Source organism: Pelophylax lessonae (assembly GCF_965119305.1).
Source record: "Pelophylax lessonae genome assembly, chromosome: 1".
In the NCBI taxonomy this organism is placed as follows: domain Eukaryota; kingdom Metazoa; phylum Chordata; class Amphibia; order Anura; family Ranidae; genus Pelophylax; species Pelophylax lessonae.
In genome coordinates, this window is record NC_138768.1 from 162,420,430 (window position 1) to 162,446,614 (window position 26,185).

Consider the following 26,185-nt stretch of genomic DNA (forward strand, 5'->3'; position numbering starts at 1 on the left):
TCAGAGCCGTACCGTACCGTTCGGTTCCATGCAGTGGAAAAGCAAACCTATACCGTACCGAACCGTTCCGACCCTATACCATGCGGTACCGCAGTGGAAAAGCACAAAAGCGTGCCAAGCCGGTACGGTTCTATGCAGTGGAAAAGCGCCACAAGTGAAGCTTTTTCAGATGAAGTCAGTATTTGGTTAACCCAAAGCCCTTGGTTTCGGGGCTCCTAGCAGGTTATAAGCTTTAATAGAGAACTGCATTTGACTTATGCGATCAGATTTATAAATTGAACTTTGCTTTACATAAACTGGAAACAATGGATTTTAAAGTGGACCTGAACTCAAAAAGTAAAGATTTGCTATGCTATAGGGAGCATCTAGAAATGTTAATTGTGCCTAAAAAGCACCCTGAAAAAGGAACATTTTTTGTAAGAGCACTTCCTGGTATGTGAGTGTGACCAGGCCCTCCTGTGCCTTCAGCCTCATAGTTGTTTATCTGTGCTAGGAATTTAAGCTACTGCTGCTGTGACTGCTAGTCTCAGAAAATTTGGAGTGGGATTTGACGATGTCACTACTGTGTGATGCACACCGTTCTTGCAGAAGGCTCTGACAATGAGGAAGCAAGATGGTAATGTTCTATCAGAATGGTTGCCTTCACACAGAGAAAAAGTCATGGTAAATCAGTAATGGATAAAGATCTGCTGTTTAGAGACAACAGCCAATACTGGTGACTGGTCTTTTGTCCTTTGTCTGTCTTTTCTGGGCACAGCGAATATAGTTCAGTTCCTCTTTAACCACTTTAGGGGGTTTTTCACACGGAGCGGACCGCATTGGGATCCACTCCGGCACTTTTTTTTTTCAAGGAGCGGATGACATTTGTGTCATACGCTCCGTATGTCTGCATATCATCCCATCCGTTTGCGGATGATATACGGACATAATGTAAGTCTATGGGCATTGCGGATGTCAGCGGATGACACCGCTGACATCCGATTTTCCTTCCTTTCCGTTTTTTGAACGGAGGAAAAATAGGGTTCTGTTCCGTTCCAAAAAACGGAACAGAACTGAAAGGAAGAAAATCGGATGTCAGCGGATGGTATTCCGCTGACATCTGCAATGCCCTTGACTTACATTATGTCCGTAAATCATCCGCAAAAACGGACATACGGAGCGCCCGTGTGAAAGGGCCCTAAGACCGGAAGAATTTGCCCCCTTAATAACCAGGCCATATTTTGCGATTCGGCACTGGGTTATTTTAAAGGTCAATTGCGCGGTCATGCGACGCTGTACCTAAATAAAATTGATGTCCTTTTTTCCCACAAATAGAGATTTCATTTGGTGGCATTTGATTACCTGTGCGAATTTTATTTTTTTCACTATATAACATTCCCAAAAAAAAAAAAAAAAAAAAAATTAAAAATGAATTTTTTTTTAACATTTTAGGCCAATTTGTTTTCTGCTACATATTTTTGGTATAAAAAAAAAAAAAAAAAAAAAAAAATCGCAATAAGCGTATTTTGATTGGTTTGCGTGATTTTTTGCGGGACTGCGACATTGCGGCGGACAGATGGGACCCCTAACTGACATTTGTGACACTTTTGGGGGTACCAGTGACATTATTACAGTATCAGTGCTAAAAATATGCACTGTTACTGTAATAATGCCATTGGCAGGGAAGGGGTTAAATGTGAGCCTAGAGGAGTGATTGTAACTGTGGGGGGCGTGGCTTCTGAAATGACCATAGAGACATGTGATCCTATATAGAAGGATCACATGGGCTCTATGATCATTCCAGGGAGAAGAACGGTCAGCTGTGTTTACAACAGCTGACCGTTCTCTCTCAGCGGGGAACAATCGCGGGTGTCAGGCGGCAATCGGAGCTGCCTGCCCGCTGCATCGACTTCCCCGATTCCTGCTCGGGACCGACGTATAGCTACGTCGATTTGCCCAGGAGCGGCTGCCTGCCACAGTATAACTGCGGCGGGCGGTCGTAAAGCGGTTAATGGAGTTCTTTTACTAGCCTTAAAAGTGGTTGTAAAGGCTGAAGGTATTTTACCTTAATGCATTCTCTTACTCCTGCTGCTGTCAATCAAATCCACTGATGAGAGAGTGGGGAGCAGGGCCAAGATGCACTGTGTGTGTGTAATGTTCTGGTACCTTTGGGTACCCTAATTACTCTTTCATAAGTGTATGCGCCCCACCATTCTCTTTTGGTAAGGTGCGCATACACCTTTAAGACTGATGCTGTCATCACTGAGCGCCGGACTGGATGGCTATTTAGATCGCCGGCTCTCACTCACATGTGTTCGTTCAAACTGCTTTGTGCCTTGATGCTAACCTGTCTTGAAGCTCACATGCTTGCAAGCATACCTCGCTGTCGGAACCACGCTGCGCTGATCCCTGTATCCCGCTACCGGATCATCCGCTCTTGCCGAACCTCTCCTCTGCTACATTGCTATTAGTGATAAGTACCCCACAGGGGAAACCTCTATAACCTTTATACTAAAGCTTACACTATCTAGCTCTGCATACTAAGGACTATTACTACATCTGCATTATCTAAGATTGCTAGCTCTTGAGCCTACTACCACCTGTTCTTGCACTGGGTTGATCTCTCTTGTATGTCCACCTGCTACTCTGTCATCTACTACCATACATGATTTCTAAACCTATCTGCATCCCATCTGCTACTACTATCTCACTTTCAAGAACATTTCCTTTCAAGTGTCTGTCATCTACCATCTCTACCCAACCTGTCTCTTCAGCCTATCACTGTGTTACTATATACATAAGTCACTCTAGGAAACATCTTATTGAGTGTGTGTATTTACTTGCTGAATTGAGATCATCCACACATGATGAGTCATTGAGAGTTGGGAATGGTGTCTCAGCGTTTCTCTACATGACTACTGAAGTGGAATATTTCTGCAGCTGAAAATCCACATCATACGTAAAACGCAGGAGCGTTACAGATTGAACGAACCACAAATGGATTCAGCAGAAATAACCACTCAGATGACACAATTAAAACAGCAAGTAACTGCGTTAATACACGCACTTGCTGAATTAAAAGAAGACAATCAGGCTCTGTCGCAGCAGGTAATTAGACTGACACAACTTACCTCTGCTCAGTCCCCTGAACCCAAAATAAATCCTCCTTTGGTATTTACAGGCGATCGCAAAAATTTCGTGAATTTAAAAACGCATGGGAGTTACTTTTCTTGCTAAAACCCCGTACCTACCTTACTGATCACATTAAGGTTTGTACTATTATTTCTTACCTAACAGGCGATCCTCGGGCCTGGGCAGACTCTCTTTTTGAGAAAAACGACCAGCTTCTCAACTCCTATGCCTTGTTCCTAGCAGAACTCACTAGCCTATATGATGATCCCAATAGGCAGAGTACTGCCGATCTTCAATTAAGATCCTTGAAACAAGGTAGGAGACCTGTAGAAGACTTTGTCGCAGAATTCAAGAGATGGACCCTTGATTCAGAATGGAATGATGCATCTCTGAAAACCCAATTTAGGCTTGGCCTATCAGAGGCCGTTAAAGACTAGCTCGCCCGAGCGGATCTGCCAAAAACCCTGGATGCATTGATACAACTCAGTATCACCATAGATAGAAGACTACGAGAAAGAAAGGCTGAGAAAATGGGAATGCCATTATCCAGTTCTTCTCGGATTTCGGCCGTTGACCCCGTTCCTATGGAGGTAGGAACCATACGCCCACCTCTATCAACTATGGAAAGAGCCAAAAGACGATCTGGTAATCTCTGCTTGTACTGTGCATCCCCGGATCACAAGATAAACGTCTGTCCCCTAGTCTACAAAAAGAAGGGTGAGTGTTCACATGTCCTCCTAGGGGGATTGACAACTTCAATCACTAACCCTTACCTTTCTGTTTGCTTAACATTACAGTGGGACCAGAACAGGATTACTACTAAGGCTATGATTGACACAGGATCTTGTGGAAATTATATTGACATACGTTTTGCTGCTTTAAATAAAGTTCCTATTATTTCTAAACTTAAACCTGTCTCAGTAAGTCTTATTAACGGTGTTCCTTTATCCTCTGGTCCGATCACTGATCAGACACAGGCACTCCTAGTCACTACTAACGGGTCTCATATGGAGACCACTACCTTCGATCTAATACCTTCACCCCACTTTCCCATTGTGTTGGGACTTCCCTGGTTGCACACACATCAACCAACCATAGATTGGAAGGAACGGACCCTGGCCTTCCTCTCTTGCTATTGCGAGGGTACGTGTAACCTCCCGTCTTTCGGGAAGATCCTGTCTGTGGTGACAGATGAGATTGCACCACTATGTTATCAGGATCTCTCTGAGGTTTTTCTTGAGAAAAATGCTCAAGCACTACCTCCCCATCGAGACTATGATTGTAGCATTGATCTACTCCCAAATAGCAAATTGCCGTTCGGTCATGTTTATCCTCTTTCACAGGATGAACTTTCCCATCTCAAAGACTATTTGGATGAGAATTTGGAAAGGTTTTATTAGACCTTCCACTTCTTCCACAGCAGCAGGACTCTTTTTTGTCCGCAATAAGAACTCAAGTCTCAGGCCTATCATCGACTATAGGCAATTGAATGCTATTACAATAAAAGATCGCTATCCTCTACCGCTTATCCCTGAGCTCATTGAGCAGGTGCGTGGAGCTACCTATTTTTCAAAAATAGACCTGAAAGGAGCATACAATCTCATTCGAATCCGTGATGGACACAAGTGGAAGAGTGCATTCAGAACCAGATACGGATTGTTCGAATATCTTGTAATGCCATTCGGGCTATGCAACGCCCCTGCAGTTTTTCAACGATTTATAAACGATATTTTCAGAGACTTACTAGATGTCTGTGTTGTGGTATATCTGGACGATATACTTATATATTCACGATCCCTGTCTGAACACATAAGACATGTAAGACTAGTATTATCGAGATTGCTTGCACACAACCTTTATGTGAAACTGAAAAAATGCTTGTTTCATAAAGAAGAGGTACTCTTTCTAGGCTACATCATATCCAAAACAGGAATCGAGATGGACATGAGTAAGATATCCTGCATTCAGGATTGGCCTACACCAACCACACGCAAGGCGCTACAGCGATTCCTTGGATTTTCGAATTTCTACAGGAAGTTCATTAGAAACTTCTCTGCCATTGTGAGACCCCTCACACAGCTCACTAGCATTAAAAAAACATTCAAATGGTCAGATGAAGCAAATAAAGCTTTTCACCTGTTAAAGACAAGGTTTACTTCTGCTCCCATATTACGCCATCCAGACCCATCCCTCCAATACATTCTGGAAGTAGATGCGTCAAACATGGCAGTAGGAGCAATACTCTCCCAACGACCAACTCACACTTCACCACTTCATCCAGTCGCCTTTTTTTCTAAATCCCTAAGCAGTCCCGAGATAAATTACCCCGTGGGTGAAAAGGAACTGCTTGCTATAAAATTGGCTCTGGAGAATTGGCGACATCTACTCGAAGGCACCCAATTACCAATACTTATATACACGGACCATAAAAATCTCCAATATCTTCAGACTAACAAAACTCTCTCACACCGACAGGTACGATTGTCACTATTCTTTTTAAGGTTTAACTTCCTAGTGACCTACACACCTGCAGATAAGAACAAAAAGGCGGATGCACTATCACGACTAACTGAAGAAAACTACTTCGAAATCCCTTCCGTTCCTATAATACCTCACAAACGCATTATTGGAGTTGTCCGTTCCTTGAAGGAAGAGGTTTTGCATGGTATAAGTTTGGATTCACCCCCACCACAACTAAATACTGATGCAGAAGGCTTCCTCTACTACAACGACAAACTTTACATACCACCTACCATACGCACCAAGATCTTGGAATTATCGCATGATGTGCCTATGGCAGGACATATGGGTATGACAAAGACTCTTAATCTGATTACCAGGCAATTCTGGTGGCCTGACATGAAAACATCTATACAAAAATTCGTCTCTTCATGCAATGTCTGTGCCAGGTCCAAAATTGACACTACGAGACCATCCGGTCTACTATGCAGTCTACCAATACCCCAAACTCCATGGGAAGTTGTGTCCTTGGACTTTATAGTGGAATTGCCTCCTTCCAAAGGATTTAATACCATCTTAGTGTCAGTGGACCATCTGACAAAAATGGCACATTTCATTGCTATTCGCAGACTACCTTCGTCCAAACAAACGGCAGAACTCCTGATGAAACATGTCTTTAAGTTACATGGTATCCCAAAAACTCTTCTGTCTGACCGTGGATCACAATTTATTTCCAAGTTCTGGCAAGAACTATGTCACATACTACGAATTGAGCGGAAGCTCACTTCTCCTTACCATCCGCAGACCAACGGACAGACTGAAAGAGTCAACCAATGCATCGAGCAATATTTACGTTGTTACACTTCTTACCAACAGGATGATTGGGTGGATCTTCTCCCTCTGGCAGAATTTGCCTACAACAACGCAACCCACAGTACGACCAAGCAGAGTCCGTTCTACTTGAACTATGGGTTTCATCCCTTCCACCACGCATCCTTCCTTCAAATAACCCAGTAGCTTCAGACTATCTTACCCAAATAAAGGACTCTCTGGGTTTGCTTAATACTACCATTGCACACGCTCATAGTCAACAAAAGAAGTACTATGATCTTCGCAGAAGACCTTCTCCTCAGTACGCTATCGGGGACCTCGTTTGGCTCTCAACAAAAAATGTAAGACTGAAAATCCCTAGCAAAAAGCTTGGACCTCTGTTCTTGGGACCTTTCCCAATCAAGAAACTTATTGGAAAAGCTGCAGTACAGCTTACATTGCCAATAGACCTCAAAATACATCCCATTTTCCATGTGTCGCTACTGAAGCCCCATGTTCCTGACCAAGGAATAAGGCCTACTATCCCACCTCCTCCTCCTGTACAAGTTGAAGGTGGAGAAGAATACGAGATAAAAGAGATTCTGGATTCTCGTATCCACAGAGGAAGACTTCAGTACTTGGTTCGATGGAAGAACTATGGGCCCCAAGACGACACCTGGCTAAACACCTCTGACATACATGCCTCTAGATTAATCCGCAATTTTCATGCGAAGTACCCAGACAAACCAGCTCCAGAGGCCTTCAGGAGCCGGTCTTAAGGGGGGTACTGTAATGTTCTGGTACCTTTGGGTACCCTAATTACTCTTTCATAAGTGTATGCGCCCCACCATTCTCTTTTGGTAAGGTGCGCATACACCTTTAAGACTGATGCTGTCATCACTGAGCGCCGGACTGGATGGCTATTTAGATCGCCGGCTCTCACTCACATGTGTTCGTTCAAACTGCTTTGTGCCTTGATGCTAACCTGTCTTGAAGCTCACATGCTTGCAAGCATACCTCGCTGTCGGAACCACGCTGCGCTGATCCCTGTATCCCGCTACCGGATCATCCGCTCTTGCCGAACCTCTCCTCTGCTACATTGCTATTAGTGATAAGTACCCCACAGGGGGAAACCTCTATAACCTTTATACTAAAGCTTACACTATCTAGCTCTGCATACTAAGGACTATTACTACATCTGCATTATCTAAGATTGCTAGCTCTTGAGCCTACTACCACCTGTTCTTGCACTGGGTTGATCTCTCTTGTATGTCCACCTGCTACTCTGTCATCTACTACTATACATGATTTCTAAACCTATCTGCATCCCATCTGCTACTATCTTACTTTCAAGAACATTTCCTTTCAAGTGTCTGTCATCTACCATCTCTACCCAACCTGTCTCTTCAGCCTATCATCACTGTGTTACTATATACATAAGTCACTCTAGGAAACATCTTATTGAGTGTGTGTATTTACTTGCTGAATTGAGATCATCCACACATGATGAGTCATTGAGAGTTGGGAATGGTGTCTCAGCGTTTCTCTACATGACTACTGAAGTGGAATATTTCTGCAGCTGAAAATCCACATCATACGTAAAACGCAGGAGCGTTACAGTGTGTCAATGGACATAGAAAGCGCAATATGTGAGTGAGCCCACACGCGTGCCACAACACGGAGAAGAGGAGGAGCCCAGAGCGCTGGCGGGGAACACAAGAACAGGAGGATCGGTGCTCCTCTGTGCAAAACAATTGCACAGAGCAGGTAAGTATATCATTTTTGGTTAAAAATAACTTTACAATCACCTTAAAAGACTAAAAAGGGCAGAAGCCTTACCTTGCACTGCTTAAGTGCTTCTTTATAATCTTTATTTCTAATTGCATCTCTGGCATTCTTCAATATTGCTTTCACTTCTTTACCAGACATAATGATATGCTATGAACAAAATGAAAATGCAATAATTAGATTTCAGTTTTTAAACCTTTTTGTCAAACTAGGTAAAAAAAATTACACTGCTGAACATAAAAAGCTGTAGTTAATATGCAAATTTATTTTTAACCATGACATAAAATAAAACCAACATAGGACAATTCTATTGTAGAATTGTAGAATTTACTGCTTCTAGTAATTGCTGGCGCTAGGAAAAGGGATTAAAACACATAAATATTTCATCATTCTGCTTTTAGCAAGCTCTAAGCAGCCTTGTAAAAGCTGAATTCTGGGATTTTTGTGAAAAATACCTTTGAGGTGCGCCCCCCCCCCCCCCCACAATCCATCCCACAATGCAAGATTAACTGAGGATTAAGTCTAGTGTTAGAGAAATAAGTTGTAATACTTACCTTATTCCTCGCTCCAGCAGGCTTCTGGTGTGGACTGCTTCTCCATCCTAGTCATCCTTACCTTCAATGCAGGACTGCAAGGTTGTTTTTTTTTTTTTGTGTTTAACATAAAGACCCAAAATTCAGCTTTAAAGCCTTTAATCCTTTCGTTCTTGGGGCCGTTTAATTCTATTTACCGTATTTATTTTTGCACAAATGCCAAGATGCACACTTTTTTTCTTAAGTAAAGTAAAAACACACAAAAATAGTTTATAGCATACAATTTCATTTTATAATATCAGCATTGTAATAGCAACACAAAAAGTTATTTTTGACAATCCAATAGCGGTCTTGAAAAATCTCCTTTCATGTTATGTTATGAGTGCTGCCTGTCTACTGGCCTTCTTTTTCCTTCCTGGATTCTCTGCATGCTTTGTGGCTTTTTCTCTGACGTTTACTTTGGATTTCTAAGGACTACATATCCCATGGTATCTTGCTGCTGGCAAGCAAGCGATTCCTGTATCGCCTCCACCTCCTGAAACTCCTCCTTTCACCATCTTCTGCAGTTCAGAAGATAGACTTGGTGAATTCTGTGGCACAGCATTGTCTATTAATTGGGACATAAGTGAATAGGTGTCACATAATTCATGGAAGCAAAGGTGTGGGGATCTTAATGAAATTTACAAACTTCAAGGTCATTCAGAATAATATGAGTAGGGTAGAAATAATTGAAATTCACTGTGAAAATTAATATATGATTTTACATTTTTATTGTAAAAAGAATTTAAATTGCCAAAACTGTATAAAGTTCTGGAAGCAGGGACCCACAGAATATAAACATGGTAGTTGATTTTTTTTTCTGTGTATCCTGATATTTGTGAAATTGTTTATCAAATCTATATTTTTATTAAAAATACGAGATCAAAGTGGAGTTCCAGGCGTTTTTGTATTCATTGAAAGTCAGCAGCTTCAAAAAGTGTAGCCGCTGACTTTTAATAAACACACACTCACCTGTCCCATGATCCAGCGATGCGGCTGGGGGGAGCCTCAATCCTCTCCCTCTCCTCTCCAAGGCACCTGCATCACTAATGTGGGCACCCGGCTGTGAAAGGGTTGTGCACTGTGCATGCGCGAGCGCGAGTTGCGCTGCGCTTAACCACTTAAGCCCCGGAAGATTTTACCCACTTCCTGACCAGGGGGTTTTTTGCGATTTTTTACTGCGTGACTTTAACGGACAATTGCGCGGTCGTGCGACGCTGTACCTAAACAAATTTGACGTCCTTTTTTTCCCACAAACAGAGCTTTCTTTTGGTGGTATTTGATCACCTGTGCGATTTTTTGATCATGCGCTATAAACAAAAAAAGAGCGTCAATTTTGCAAAAATAACAATATTTTTCACATTTTTTTATATGAAATTCCCCAAAAAAAATGTAAAAATCAAAATTTTTTAACATTTTCGGCCAATTTGTTTTATGCTACATATGTTTGGTAAAAAAAAAAAAAATAAAAAAAATTCACAAAAAGCGTATTTTGATTGGTTTGCACAAAAGTTATCGCGTTTACTAACAAAGGGAAAGATTTTTGTCATTTTTGGTGGCGTTTTTTTTAACGAGTAATGGCGGCGATCTGCGATTTTTTTTGCGGGACTGCGACATTGCGGCGGACAGATCGGACCCTTGACTGACATTTTTGACACTTTTGGGGTTACCAGTGACATTACTGCAGTAATCAGTGCTATACATACTGCAAAAATGACACTGGCAGGGAAGGGGTTAACTGTATTGGAGAGGGAGGGGTTAAGTGTGTCCTAGGGGCGTGTTTCTGACTGTGATTGGACATGGCTACTAGTGTAAAAACCGAGATCAACGGTCCTACATAGTAGAACCGTCTGATCTCCATTTTTACACAGGGGAGAATGACAGGCGGCTTGTTTCCATCAGCCGCCTGCCTTTCTCCCTTCCCGGCGAACGATCGCGAGTGACTAGCGGACATCGCAGTAACGGGGCTTCGTTTTAAGGTAAGTATTTCATAATGAGCTAGTATGCGATGCTCAAGCTCTGTCATACTGGATGAAGAGCGTCTGTGAACAGCAATTTTCAAGTCTTGTCACAGATTTTTAATTGCATTTAGTTCTGGACTTTGACTGGGCCATTCTAACACATGAATATGCATTAATCTAAACCATTCCATTGTAGCTCTGACTGTATGTTTAGGGTCGTTGTCCTGCTGGAAGGTGAACCTCCACCCCAGTCTCATGTCTTTTGAAGACTCTTCTAAGATTGCCATGGATTTTGCTCCATCCTTCTTCCCATCAACTCTGACCAGCTTCCCTGTCCCGGCTGAAGAAAAGCATCCCCACATGATGCTGCCACCACCATGATTCACGGTGGGGATGGTGTGTTAAGGGTGTTGTGCAGTGTTAGTTTTCCATCATACATAGCGTTTTTGCTTTTAGGCCAAAAAGTTTCAATTTTGATCTCATCTGACCAGAGCACCTTCTTCCACGTTTGCTGTGTCCCCCACATGGGTTTTTGCAAACTGCAAACAGAACTTCCTATGGCTTTCTTCTTGCCACTCTTCCATAAAGGCCAGATTTGTGGAGTGCACAACTAATAGTTGCCCTGTGAACAGATTCTCCCACCTGAGTTGTGGATCTCTGCAGCTCCTTCAGTTACCATGGGTCTCTTGGCTGCTTCTCTGATTAATGCTCTCCTTGCCGGGCCTGTCAGTTTAGGTGGACCGCCATGTCTTGGTAGATAAGGAAGAGAAAGGTGCCTCTGAGTGTAGCAAAAACCACTTTATTGCACAAACAATGAATAGACTTACATAGAAGAAGACGTGTCCTCACGGCTCAGGGTCTATTTCTGGTCCGCGGCTCGTCCCGTCCTCCGGCTGTCCAGATGACGCCAAACAGGGGAAAGCCCAGTCAGGAGCAGTGAGTCACTGCGAGGCAGATCGGTCTGATGAAGGAGCACATCTGCGCATGCTCCGAAATGCGTTACCGCCCCTCCATGTCACCACACTCGGTGCGGTCCACCAGCAAGGTATGCGCTTCATCACTGCCTCGCATTGACTCACCGCTCCTGATTGGGCTTTCCCCTCTTTGGTATCATCTCCCTGCTGCTGGACAGCCGAAGGACGGGACGAGCCGCGGACCAGGAAGAGACACCGAGCCGTGAGGACACAAGCCATCTTCTATGAAAATCTACTCATTGTTTGTGCAATAAAGTGGTTTCTGCTACACTCAGAGGCGCCTTTCTCATTCCTTGTCTACCAGTTGGATTTGCTTCTGCCTCCCAAGAGCTGCCCTTAGTGTTAAGGTGGTTCACTTGCCTCAGAAGTCCACCCACCTGTCTGGTTTTTCTCCCCCCCCCCCCCCCCCACCAAGACTATATTGGAGGACTGGCCTTTCCAGCGGAGGCGCCCAACAAAACTTTTTTTCAAATGCCATGTCTCGGTAGGTTTGCTAGATGTTCAAAGCTTGGGAATTTTTTTTTATAACCTAACCCTGCTTTAACCACTTGCCGACCGCCGCAAGTACATTTACTGCAGCAGTCAGCCCCGTACAGGCAAAGTGACGTAGTACTACGTCGCTAGCCTGCAGTGTTAATTTCGTCGACTAAAACCGACTAAAACGTTTTAGTCGACTAAATTAACACAAATTTAGTCGACTAAAACTAAAAAGATTCAGGTGACTAAAATACGACTAAAACTAAAATGGCATTTTAGTCTTAAGACTAAAATACGACTAAAACTAAAATGGCATTTTAGTCAAAAGACTATAACTAAAACTTAATCGAAATTTGCTGCCAAAATTAACACTGGTGCATGCTCAAAGCTTAATACCATAAATAATAACATATTACATTTTTCACTCCAGGACCAGCAGTAGTATGTAATGAGTTTGGAAATTGTAGAGAAATGCTTAAATAATGCATTACAAATTACAATTGAACTACACCCATTCGATTATAGATGACTAAAATGAGTTTTAGTCGACTAAAATGTAGGACGTTTTAGTCGACTAAAATGTAGGACGTTTTAGTCGACTAAAATGTAGGATGTTTTAGTCGACTAAAATGTACTGGATTTTTAGTCGACTAAATACGACTAAAACTAAAACACTTACAGAAGACTAAAATGGGACTAAAACTAAAATGCCATTTTAGTCCTAAGACTAAGACTAAAACTAAATTGAAATGTGCTGCCAAAATTAACACTGCTAGCCTGAGAGCCTCCAGGGGGCGAGCACGCGCTGCCGAAGGCGTGCTCCCGCCCCCGCTTTATCCCTAGCATGTCCGCACGTGTGACCGGCGGACCCGATGTCCACCGGTCACTCGCGATCTCCCGGTGGAGAGGGAGAAAGGCAGGTGGCTGATGTAAACAAAGCCGCCTGTCATTCTCCCTGATCTAACTGCAGAGATCATACGATCCTGCTATGTAGGATCGTATGTCTCTGTGGTTACATCGCTAGCCACACCCCTTTACAGTTAGAAGCACGCCCCTAGAGACACATTTAACCCCTGCATCTCTAATAAAGTTAACCCCTTCCCTGCCAGTGTCATTTTTACAGTAACAGTGCATATGTATAGCACTGATTACTGTAGTAACTGGTACCCCCAAAAGTGTCAAAAATGTCAGTCAAGGGTCCGATCTGTCCACCGCAATGTTGCAGTCCCGCCAAAAAAAAAAAAAAAAAAAATTGCAGATCGCAGCCATTACTCGTTAAAAAAAAAAAACAATAAAAATGACATAAATCTTTCCCGTAGTTAGTAAACGCAATAACTTTTGTGCAAACCAATCAAAATACGCTTTTTGCGATTTTACCAAACATATGTAGCAGAAAACAAATTGGCCTAAAATGTAAAATTTTTTTTGATTTTTACATATTTTTTTGGGGAATTTCATATAAAAAAAATGTGAAAATATTGTTATTTTTTCAAAATTCTCGCTCTATTTTTTTGTTTATAGCGCAAAAAGTAAAAATCGCACAGGTGATCAAATACCACCAAAAAAAAAGCTCTGTTTGTGGGAAAAAAAGGACGTCAATTTCATTTGGGTACAGCGTCGCACGACCGCGCAATTGTCCATTAAAGTCACGCAGTGCCAAATCGCAAAATAGGGCCTGGTCAGGAAGGGGGTAAAATCTTCCGGGGCTTAAGTGGTTAATCTTCTCTACAACTTCATCCCTCACCTGTCTGGTGTTTCTTGGCCTTCATGATGGTGATTGTTCACTCAAGTTCTCTAACCAACCTCTGAGGGCTTCACAGAACAGCTGTATTTATACTCAGATTAAGAGTCGGTTCACACTGGGGCGACACGACTCCTTACTACTTCGGGAGGCGACTTGTAAGTCCCGTGCACCACGACTTCGGAGCGACTTGCAGGGACTTCACATAATGAAAGTCTATGCAAGTTGCTCCGAGGTCGCCCCGAAATAGTACAGGACCCTTTTTCTAAGTCGGAGCGACTTGTGTCGCTCCTATTAGAACGGGTCCTGTAGCGGTCAATGGACCGCGAGGGACCGCGACTTGTCAGGCTGACAAGAATGTGAACCGACTCCAAGTTACACACAGGTGGACTTTATTTACTACTACTTGATTACAAATGCACACCACATTTTTCAGATATTTATTTGTAAAAAAAAAATTGAAAACCATTTAGCATTTTCCTTCCACTTCACAATTATGTTCCAATTTGTGTTGGTCCATCACAAAAAATCCCAATAATATACATTTACGTTTTTGGCTGTAACATGATAAAATGTGGAAGATTTCAAGGAGTAGAAATACTTTTTCAAGGCACTGTACATATCTAATGGACTTTCCCATTGGTGTGATCCTTTTGGGGTGAAATGTTTAAATCATAGGTCGCTCTGTTGAACAGTAGCCCACTGGAATTGACCAAATCTCAAATCATACTTCCAGCTTTAAAGCGGTGCTAAGCCCTAACATTTGCAGCCAAGGAAGCTGTCCTCTTGCCCTCTGTTTAATCCTCAACTGCCATGGTGCTGCACGTGTGATCAGTTATGACTCCAGACATTTGGTGGTTTGACAGTTAGTATTCATGGCATGCCATGAATAAAACTATTTCATATAGACAATACTTTAAAACTGCTTTCCTGGTGCATAAAAAATAGTCTAAGGCTTCTTTCACACGGTCCGCCATAGTAGGCAGGCAGGGGACAGCTCCCTCTCCGCTCTGTGTGCGGAGACGGAGGTGTCAGAGCCCCATGCATCTCTATGGGGGAATAGGATGAGATCGGACCGCTCTCATCCGATCCGATCCCCTGGACGGATGGAAAATAGGGTTTCCATTCGTCCGTATTTCACAGACAGGATCGGACGCGGATGGCAGCGGACATGTCTCCGATGACATCCGCTGCCTCATAGGGATGCATTATGGATCCGATCAGATCCGCCTAAAGAACTGACAGGTGGATCTGATTGGATCGCTCGTGTGAAAGGACCCTAAAGCCCCGTTCACACAGGGGCGATCCGACTTGGGGGGGGACCTCCGAGGTCGCGGTGCGAGCAGCGCGCCGCGACCTCGGAGCGGCCGGCACGGACTTCATAACATTGAAGTCTATGACGGTCGCGCCGGGTCGCCCCAAAGAAGCTCCGGACCCTTTTTCTAAGTCTTTTTCTTTTCGCACCTACCTGGGAAGCACTCGCACCTACCTGGGAAGCACTCGCACCTACCTGGGCAGCACTCGCACCTACCTGGGAATGAATCGCACCTAACTGGGCAGCCCTCGCACCTAATTGGGCAGCCCTCGCACCTACCTGGGCTTGCACTCACCTAGGCAGCCCTCGCACCCACCTAGGCAGCCCTCACACCTACCTGGGCTGGCACCAACCTGGGCAGCCCTCGCACCTACCTGGGCAGCCCTCGCACCTACCTGGGCTTGCACCAACCTGGGCAGCCCTCGCACCTACCTGGGCAGCCCTCGCACCTACCAGGGAAGCCCTCGCACCTACCAGGGAAGCCCTCGCACCTACCAGGGAAGCCCTCGCACCTACCTGGGAAGCACTCGCACCTACCTGGGAAGCACTCGCACCTACCTGGGAATGAATCGCACCTAACTGGGCAGCCCTCGCACCTAACTGGGCAGCCCTCGCACCTACCTGGGCAGCCCTCGCACCCACCTAGGCAGCCCTCACACCTACCTGGGCTGGCACCTACCTGGGCAGCCCTCGCACCTACCTGGGAAGCACTCGCACCTACCTGGGAAGCACTCGCACCTACCTGGGAAGCACTCGCACCTACCTGGGAAGCACTCGCACCTACCTGGGAAGCACTCGCACCTACCTGGGCAGCACTCGCACCTACCTGGGCAGCACTCGCACCTACCTGGGCAGCACTCGCACCTACCTGGGCAGCACTCGCACCTACCTGGGCAGCACTCGCACCTACCTGGGCAGCACTCGCACCTACCTGGGAAGCACTCGCACCTACCTGGGAAGCCCTCGCACCTACCAGGGCAGCACTCGCACCTACCTGGGCAGCACTCGCACCTACCTGGGAAGCCCTCGCACCTACCTGGGAAGCACTCGCACCTACCTGGGCAGCACTCGCACCTACCTGGGCAGCCCTCGCACCTACCTGGGAAGCCCTCGCACCTACCTGGGAAGCCCTCGCACCTACCTGGGAAGCCCTCGCACCTACCTGGGCAGCACTCGCACCTACCTGGGAAGCACTCGCACCTACCAGGGAAGACCTCGCACCTACCAGGGAAGACCTCGCACCTACCAGGGAAGACCTCGCACCTACCAGGGAAGCCCTCGCACCTACCTGGGAAGCCCTCGCACCTACCTGGGCAGCACTCGCACCTACCTGGGCAGCACTCGCACCTACCTGGGAAGCACTCGCACCTACCTGGGCAGCACTCGCACCTACCTGGGAATGAATCGCACCTACCTGGGAATGAATTGCACCTAACTGGGCAGCCCTCGCACCTAATTGGGCAGCCCTCGCACCTACCTGGGCTTGCACTCACCTAGGCAGCCCTCGCACCCACCTAGGCAGCCCTCACACCTACCTGGGCTGGCACCAACCTGGGCAGCCCTCGCACCTACCTGGGCAGCCCTCGCACTTACCTGGGCTTGCACCAACCTGGGCAGCCCTCGCACCCACCTGGGCAGCCCTCGCACCTACATGGGCAGCCCTCGCACAGCACCCACTTCCCCAATGACAGCTCACCACACTGGCTACGGGCAGCACTGGGATAAAGCTGTGCCAGGGGGAGGGGCATACATGACATGTAGTATATATACCATGCACACAGGTAACATCTGTGCACAAATGAGGTTGCCCCATCATCCCTTTAAACCAGGACACATATGACTTACACAGGTTCTAAGACTGATATAATGCACATAAGGCACTCAGCCACAGAACCTGTGTAAGTCATGTGTGTCCTGGTTTAAAGAGATAAGGTGGTAACTCAATAGACAACACAGATCCTTGGCCCGGGCTAGGAATACACCGCTCATCTAATCACTCTCCTAATTCCACCTTCTTCCAGTCCTCACTGTATAGAGCTAGGAAAACAAAACAAGCAGATTCATTACCCTGTCCACGTCTAATCTGCTCCACGATCTTGTCCTGTACAGTAACCAAGCCTCGATCTGAGCAGAACCACGCCCCCATCTAGAGAGAGCAGTACCAAGCCTCAGTCTGGAGATAACCAAGCCTCGTTTTCGGCTATACTCCTTAGTCACATAACACTAACCGAGAATCACTTGTAGTTCAAAACTCTTTTTTTACGCCGTTATTGCTTACACCAGCGATGATCACTGTCCCTGATTTCGAGGGATTGTCCCTGATTTGGAACAAAGTCCCTCTGCCCCTCTTTCCTCCACATTTGTCCCTCATTTTGATCTGATCTATATAGTTGTATAAAAAATACACTATCCATCCATCCATCCATCCATCCATCTATCTATCTATCTATCTCCCACTTGTAGGTTTAACCAATCTTTTTTTGCACAAAAAGAAGCGTGCATGGCAGGGGGTGTGTCCTATGCCTACATACTTTTGCTATAGGTGTTCCTCATTCCCAACTCAGAAAGTTGGGAGGTATGCACTGTTATAAGCAATGGTTTTAACTGTCATGAATGGCTTTCATTCATAATAGCATGCTTACTAATGTGACACACCTCCCAACTCTTTGAAATGGGAATGAGGGACATGTATTAGCAAAATGTATGTAGGCATAGGACACACGCACCCCCTTAAAGAATTATAAAAAAAAAAAAATAACATTATTATACCCACAAGCGCTTTTTTTTTTTTTTTTACCACTGCTATTATTTTATACTGGCATTTGAAATTTACAAATGCAGCAATTTAGAAATGGGATGAAAGGTTTAGCATTGGAAAAAACGTTTTGAAAGATAAACAGTGCGTTTTATTTACATTTATATAGATCAGACCAAAATGAGGAGCAAAGAGGGACACTGTTCTAAAACAGGGACAGTCCCTCAAAATCAGGGACAGTTGGGAGCTATGTTGTGATTCTGTGACTGGCTGCATTTCCAGTTCCAATAGCCAATTTAAAGGAATAGTAGTTGTAAAAAAAAAAAAAAGCACTTGTAGGGTTAACCAATCCAGGTGCCAAAAACCTGGAAGTGAAGAAGACATACAGGCACATGGTTCCGCAGTACATATAGGTGGTATATTTATTAAATAAATAAATAAATGCACATTTATTTGCAGGTAAAAAAATGTGCATTTCATTTTTTTTTTTTTTTGGGAGCCTGTAAAGCATTGTTGGTGCCATGCAGGTCTCCTGCAGACCTGTCAGTGTATCTGTGTTCCTGTATGGGTAAGCAGATACACTGACAGGAATAATCAGTGAACTGTTGTGGAGCGCCATGGTAGTCCATTGAGAATATCGGGATTTGTAGTTCATTCACACACAGAGCTCTGTGTAAGAATGACATGGCCCAGTGGGTGAAGCCCCGCATGGCTGCACTGATTTCAAAAACTGACAGCTAGTATGGGGAACTTTCTCCTCGAGAAAGGGTGTGTAGCAAGCAGGGTCAGGAGTGGGGGTGAGTGTGCAGGGGAGCAGGCTGATGCCTCTGTGAATGCCACAGTCAATGCAAACTCAGCACTAAGAAAATAGAAAACAATTGTATTGTTAACACTAGGGCCGGCCCTGCCATGGGTCCCAGGCGGCACTTAGAGAGGTGCAGCCACCGGCTGCCTCTTCTTTTCTTCGGCTATTACTCGAGTAAAAAAAAAAAAAAGGTCCACGGCCGGCCTGACATGCACTCTGCGCATGCGCCGCTGCCGCCACTCGGGAAAGCCCATAAACGTTCGGCTATTTCCGGTAATAGCTGAAAATGTACGGGCTTTCCCGAGCGGCGCATGCGCAGTGACCGCATCACTGCATCTCCTGTAGTATGCCCGCAGTCCCGCATTCTCTTGTACCATGCCCGCAGACCCACATTCTCCTCTACCATGCCCGCAGCCCCGCATTCCCCTGTACCATGCCCACAGCCCTGCATTCTCCTGCACCATACCCGCAGCCCTGCATTCTCATGCACCATGCCCACAGCCCCGCTTTCTCATGTACCATGTCCACGAGCCCCGCAGTCTCCTTTACCATGCCCGCAGCCCTGCATTTTCCTGTACCATGCCTACAGCCCTGCATTCTCCTGTACCATGCCCGCAGCCCTGCATTCTCCTGTACCATGCCCACAGCCCCGCATTCTCCTGTACCATGCCCACAGCCCTGCATTCTCCTGTACCATGCCCACAGCCCTGCATTCTCCTGTACCATGCCCACAGCCTTTCATTCTCCTGTACCATGCCCGCAGCCCCGCATTCTCCTGTACCATGCCCGCAGCCCCGCATTCTCCTGTACCATGCCCGCAGCCCTGCATTCTCCTGTACCATGCCTACAGCCCCGCATTCTCCTGTATCGTGCCTACAGCCCTGCATTCTCCTGTACCATGCCTGCAGCCCTGCATTCTCCTGTACCATGCCCACAGCCCCGCATTCTCCTGTACCATGCCCGCAGCCCCACATTCTCCTGTACCATGCCCGCAGCCCCGCATTCTCCTGTACCATGCCCTCAGCCCCGCATTCTCCTGTACCATGCCCGCAGCCCCGCATTCTCCTGTACCATGCCCACAGCCCCGCATTCTCCTGTACCATGCCCACAGCCCTGCATTCTCCTGTACCATGCCCGCAGCCCTGCATTCTCCTGTACCATGCCCACATCCCTGCATTCTACTGTACCATGCCCACAGCCCTGCATTCTCCTGTACCATGCCTACAGCCCCGCATTCTCCTGTAACATGCCCGCAGCCCTGCATTCTCCTGTACCATGCCCACAGCCCCGCATTCTCCTGTACCATGCCCACAGCCCTGCAATCTCCTGTACCATGCCCGCAGCCCTGCATTCTCCTGTACCATGCCCACAGCCCCGCATTCTCCTGTACCATGCCTACAGCCCTGCATTCTCCTGTACCATGCCTGCAGCCCTGCATTCTCCTGTACCATGCCCGCAGCCCTGCATTCTCCTGTACCATGCCTACAGCCCTGCATTCTCCTGTACCATGCCTACAGCCCTGCATTCTTCTGTATTATGCCCGCAGCACTGCATTCTCCTGTACCATGCCCACAGCACTGCATTCTTCTGTACCATGCCCGTAGCACTGCAGGGCACTGTGGCACTATAGACAGGAGAAAGCCTGGTGTGCTCATCTGTCCAGTGACTACTGCCCTGTCCTGCTCCTGCTGTCACTCCGTACACACTCACACTCCTCTGACTGCTTTCATAGTCCTATAGAATGTGGGGGCCTCTTGGAGCCAGCCCGGGATCATCTCATGTGCGGCGCCGCCTCAGCTCAACTCAGCCTGCCTGCTCCTCCTGTAACTGTCTCCAACGGCTGGCCGGCCGGGTTATTAGTATTTAAGAAGAGGACAAAAAATGTAAGTTAAACTTTTCAATTCAATGGATGTCTACTGGCAGTGCCACACACTGACCATAAATATAAACGACCTATTTCCAAGAACTGTCATAGACATTCTGCAATGCTCTAATGTATGTTCAGCAACAGCAAGTGTACCACCAGTTAAAATTGTTGTTGTGCTGCATTGACTAAAGAGTTTCTTTTTTCCCTAGTAAAGAGTTTTTATTCAGTGTTACCATTCTATTCATGTGATCTTTACAGAGAACCTGTTAATAGGTATTACAGTTAACTGCAAAAAAGGGGGTCAACAAAAGCTAAACTGGCTACTGGATAAGATGTAAACCTAGGGATGGAGGCTTCATCCCACCCAAAGCTCCTAAAAGCCTCCAGGAATCAGAGCAGAACTTACAGTATTAGAAACAAAAAGTCTGTTTTCTCTACATCAGCTATAGAACCTGGAACTCCTCGTGTGTATATGGGGAATCTAGGTGATACACATACACTGTCCACAATCCTGCCAGCCAGTGCCTTACAGCAGAAATTAGAACTGTTTCTGGGTCTGACCCAATTCTCAATAAAATGTCTGACACCAGTCCTCCTGGCATGTATTGTCCGCAGGGCGCTTAATTACACAGCAATGGCGGCCTGTACGTTGCAAGGGAATTTAGTGATTAAGGTAAAATCTTGCACAATCTCTATCTGTGTAAAACATAGAAGCTTTTTGGGAACTTGGCTTTAGCTCAGCAAATACAGCTAGCCTTTACATACTGGGTAGCTCTACTAGAGTTCGGGATCCGTTTTTTGTTGTCAGGAACAGGCTGAAGGATTGCAAAGCATTGGAGAGACTAGCGTCCCTGGCGTGGGCAAAGCAATTAAATTCTGGCCCCAAATTCTGGGAATAAGCACTACTGGAATTGAGGCCATTTGTGCTGGGCTGGGCCAAGCAACTCCCTCCCCTGTTTCAGATCGGATACCCCGTGTTTTGTGGATGGGTTGCCCCTCTTTTTGGGCCTGGACACACACCACCTCACCCCTTTGGAACATTAGACGACTACCTGACTATCTGAGGTGGATATCCATAATTCCCTCTGAGACCATAATTCACCCATCCGAACCCTGTTTATTAAGTATTGAGGAAGCCAGCAAGGTGAAACTCATTGGAAGAGGTCTGCTACCCTCCTTCATTCACATTGGTTATACTGTATGACTGTAATGTTCCGGTACCTTTGGTACCCTAAATTACTCTTTTCACAAGTGTAGGCGCCCCACCATTCTCTTTTGGAAAGGTGCGCATACTCCTTTAAGACTGAAGCTGTCATCACTCAGCGCCGGACTAGATGGCTATTTAAATCGCCGGTTCTCACTCACATGTGTTCGTTCAAACACCCTTACCTGGATGCTAACTTGGCTTGAAGCTTCGTGCTTGCAAGCATACCTCGCTGACGGAACCTCGCTGCGCTGATCCCTGCATCCCGCTTCCGGATCATCCGCTCCTCCTGAACCAACCTTCGGCTGTATTGCTATTAGTGCTAAGTACCCCGCAGGAGAACCCTTTATAAACTTATACTAAGCTTACACTATCTAGCTCTGCATAGTAAAGACTATTTATCACATCTGCATATCTAGATTGCTAACTCTAAAGACTACTGCTACTTATTCCTGCACTGGGTTGATCTCTCTTGTATGTCCACCTGCTTCTCTGTCATCTGCTACCATACATGATTGCTAAACCTACCTGCATCCATCTGCTACTGTCTTACCTTCAAGTGTCTGTCACCTACCACCTCCACTCAACCTGTCTCTTAAATCTTCATCACTGTGTTACTACATACATAAAGTCACTCTAGGAACCAGCTTGTTGAGTGTGTGTATTTACTAGCTGAATTAAGACCTTCCACACATGATGAGTCATTGAGGTTGGGAATGGTATCTCAGCATCTCTCTTACATGACTACTGAAGTGGAATATTTCTGCAGCTGAAAATCCACACCATACATGAAACGCAGGAGCGTTACAATGACACAGCAGATCTGTGGGAGGGTTCAAACTTTGATAGATTGAGGGTGGTGAATTTAAGTATTTGTTTTTATCATGTTTAATACCATTCTTGGGTATAAAGATTGCATTTGTGATCTATGACAACATTTTTATTGTACACAAATAAAGCAATAATAATTTTTATGAACTGCATTTTTAAATCAGTGGGGAAGCCAGCACCGTGAAAGTCCAGTTCTCTTCTCCCCTTATTTGTGTTTTAATTTATTATTGGGATGTGGTGCTGACGTGATTGACTAGGACATCACTTTATCACTGTTAACACCACAACTCTGCAGGGAGGTGATGCGCGCTGTATTAAAATGTGGCATGTATGTGATTTCCAGCAGCGTATTGCTCGTCACTGCATGTCGTGGCACCACAGCACGTTTCAACAAGCTGCAGAGAAGAGACTAAAATGAAGTGGCATTTTCTAAAAAAAAAAAAAAAAGAAAATTGTCACATTTTCAGCACATTTTGGTGTGCAAGCTGGTGAGAATGAAACCTCGCTCATACTACCACTCACCCCCCCCCCCCAAACTAACAAACACCTTTTCCCAGCCATTTCCTATGCCTCCCCCACCACCAAATCACCCATTTCACCACCACCACCCAGGCTCATCAATCCCTAACTACTTTCCACCATAACCCCCCTCCACTGACAGACATCAATCCCTGGCTACTTCACACCCAGGGCCGGTGCTTCCACTAGGCAAACTAGGCAGCCGCCTAGGGCGCACTGCCACCTAGGGGCGCAGCCAGGAGTCGGCACTCTCTCTCCTTTATTAATGATCCTTGTGAGCTGAGGGGAGGAGTGGCAGTGGGGGAGGAAGAAGGGACAGAGGAAGATGCCAGGTGTCTGGGGCAGTGGCAGGACTACCAAGCCTTGGCTTTGGGGGGGCCCCAGAAGGCAGGAAGGGAGCCCACCAGAGTAAAGCCTGCATGATGATCCTCTTCGGCTGAAGCTGAGCGGCCTAACCCCGGGCAGGAAGTGATTCTCTGCACTGAGCTGGTGGGCAGCCGTCATTTCCCTGGGTCGGTACTAAGCAGGGAGCGGAGGAGAGCTGAACCTGAGCCAGAGCTCGGCACTAGAGGGCGACACCTTTACTGGAGCAGAAGCGACGGCCAACGAGGCACTGGAATGGTCTGAGGAGGTTGGTGATGAAGGATGTGCGGAGCTCTCTGACTGCTGCTTCTTCCTCCACCAGGAGCCTGTTGGAGCTGTGGTGAGCACTGTGGTCCAGAAGAGGAGTGTCCTGGGAAAAGGAATCACAGTGAAGAAGGGGAGAGTGCAGGCCACTCTCTTCATTCTGCCCAGTGAGTGTCCCCAGAACAGGGGATCCGTGTCCCTGGGTGTGACATGGAGGATCCGTGGTGTGAAAGGGAATTGGGGTCACCAGGTATGCCATGGGGAATCAGAGTCCCCAGGTGTGACATGGGGGATAGGGGTCACCGGGTGTAACAGGGGTTCGTGGTCACCAGGTGTGCCATGAGGAAGTGGGGTCCCTGGTTGTGCCATGGGGGATTGAGGTCCCCAGGTGTGACATGGAGGAACATCAGGGTCCCCAGGCGTGACATGGAAAAACATCAGGGTCTCTCCGGGTATGACATGGAGGAACATCAGGGGCCCCTGGGGTGACATATAGGAACATTGGGGTCACTGGGTATGACAGCATGACATGGAGGAACACGGGGGTCCCTGGGTGCCACATGGAGGAACATCGGGGTCAGTGGGTATGACAGCAAGACATGGAGGAATATTGGGGTCCCAGAATGTGACATGGAAAAACATCAGGGTCCCTGGGTGTGACATAGAGGGACATCAGGGTCCCCAGGTGTGACATGGAGGAATATGGGGGTTACTGGGTACGACAGCATAACATGGATCAGTGTCACTGGGTATGACATAGAGAAGTTTTTAACCCCTTCCCTTTTTTTTTTTTTTCGGGGGGGGGGCGCAAGTAGCCGGTCTTGCCTAGGGCGTAAAATAGTCTAGCACCGGCCCTGTTCACACCTCCACCCTAAATTGAAACCCATCACTGTCTGGTCACTTGTCAGCCCCCTCGCCATCCAGCATCACTTTCTGACCAGTTTTCACCTACAGCTGACAGCCATTATTTAGCGCCCATTTCCCAACCCACAGATCGAATTAATTGTCCTATTTCACCTTCCCCCAACTTACATCACTCCCCGGCCACTTCACACCCCCAGCTCAAATACTCTTAGCTACTTCATTCCATGGTCACTTTAAATTTCCCATCTCCCTACCTTCCCTCTCTTGCCACCCCACAGACACCCCTGCTGAATAACTTCCCTCTCCAGCTTCCCTACACACCCTCCCTTCTGCTGACATCCTTCCTGGATGATGAAAACACTCCTTAGAGCTCAGCAATCATTTGATGTTTACAGTGTGCGCCCACCCTGACTGGAAGTGGCACTGGGGGGTCAGGAGCAAAAAGATTTTTTGTTTTTTTTTTAAATAACAAACATGTTATACTTACCTGCTCTGTGCCAGGGAACAGCTCTGATTATCTTTTTCTGGCAGCGCTCCTGGCTACTCCTCTTTAATGGGTGCCCCGATGGAGAGCTGCTTTCCATGGGGGCACCCGTGCGGGCACGCTCACAAGTCCTGCTGCATCCATTGACACAGACAGCAGGACACGGCCCTGTTTTCAACTAAACCTTGGCTGTTAACCAGGGCCTAGTTGATTAATACTTCCTTTAAGCCTTCTTTTTGAGTAAAGCAAGATCTGCATTGTGTCAGTGTGTCTTTTAAAGGTATACACAACATGTCTGAACCAAGAGTGTCAGGAGGGGTAGACGGTTTACAGAGTCAAAGCGGCACAGAAGAAGATACAACTACAAGCAATCATCAAGGGGGCAATGCTACATATATAAATTGCAGAATTTGGTCCCTGCAAGTCTTAAGATCAATTGTAACATTTAATGCTTTTTGTTGAATTTGTATGACATTTGTAAATGAAATGTATTGTATTTGTATAGGTTAGTAGTTTTCTGTATGTATGGGATTGTGTTTGAAAATGCACAGAATAGTAAGAGTTAGTGGGATCCTTGTTCTCCTCCGCCCCCCCCCCCATATTGGTTCGAAATATGTTGGGTAGATGGACTAGAGTAAGGACAGAGTGCTGAACAGATCTGCTTTTAGCCACTGTTTTGTGGTGACCAACATGGGGACATCTCTGAGATCTCAGAACACTAAAATGTATTGTAGATTTAGTGCTTCATGCCAGGTCCTTGTGTTTGGTTATACCTCGGTGTAGTGCACCCATACTGGATTAACAAAATAAATTGCAAAAAAATTGTCAGAACCCCAGCTCTGCCTTTCGTAAGGCGGACTTTACTGGCATGACCAATGGGTCAACGCGTTTCGCAGACCTTAGCTAACCTCATATACACCCGTCTAGCAGCCCCCCCTTCTTGTTGAACACAGAAAATTCAGGGTGGCGGTTGTAAAAATATTTTATTCAGGAAATTATCTGGTTGATATCCATGATGAC

At 46.2% G+C, this 26,185-nt stretch overlaps 1 protein-coding gene across 1 annotated transcript in view; it reads right to left on the reverse strand.

Annotated features, from left to right (window-relative positions):
• The window catches only part of SKIC3 (SKI3 subunit of superkiller complex), a 249,004-nt gene extending 231,672 nt beyond the window's left edge, over positions 1-17,332 (reverse strand). The window contains exons 1-2 of the mRNA XM_082272834.1: positions 17,277-17,332; positions 8,221-8,319 (exon numbers count right to left, since the gene is read on the reverse strand). Coding sequence (XP_082128960.1) covers positions 8,221-8,310 — 90 coding nt within the window. The 5' untranslated portion in view covers positions 8,311-8,319; positions 17,277-17,332. The remainder of the gene's footprint in view (positions 1-8,220; positions 8,320-17,276) is intronic.
• Between the last annotated feature and the right edge of the window lie 8,853 nt (positions 17,333-26,185).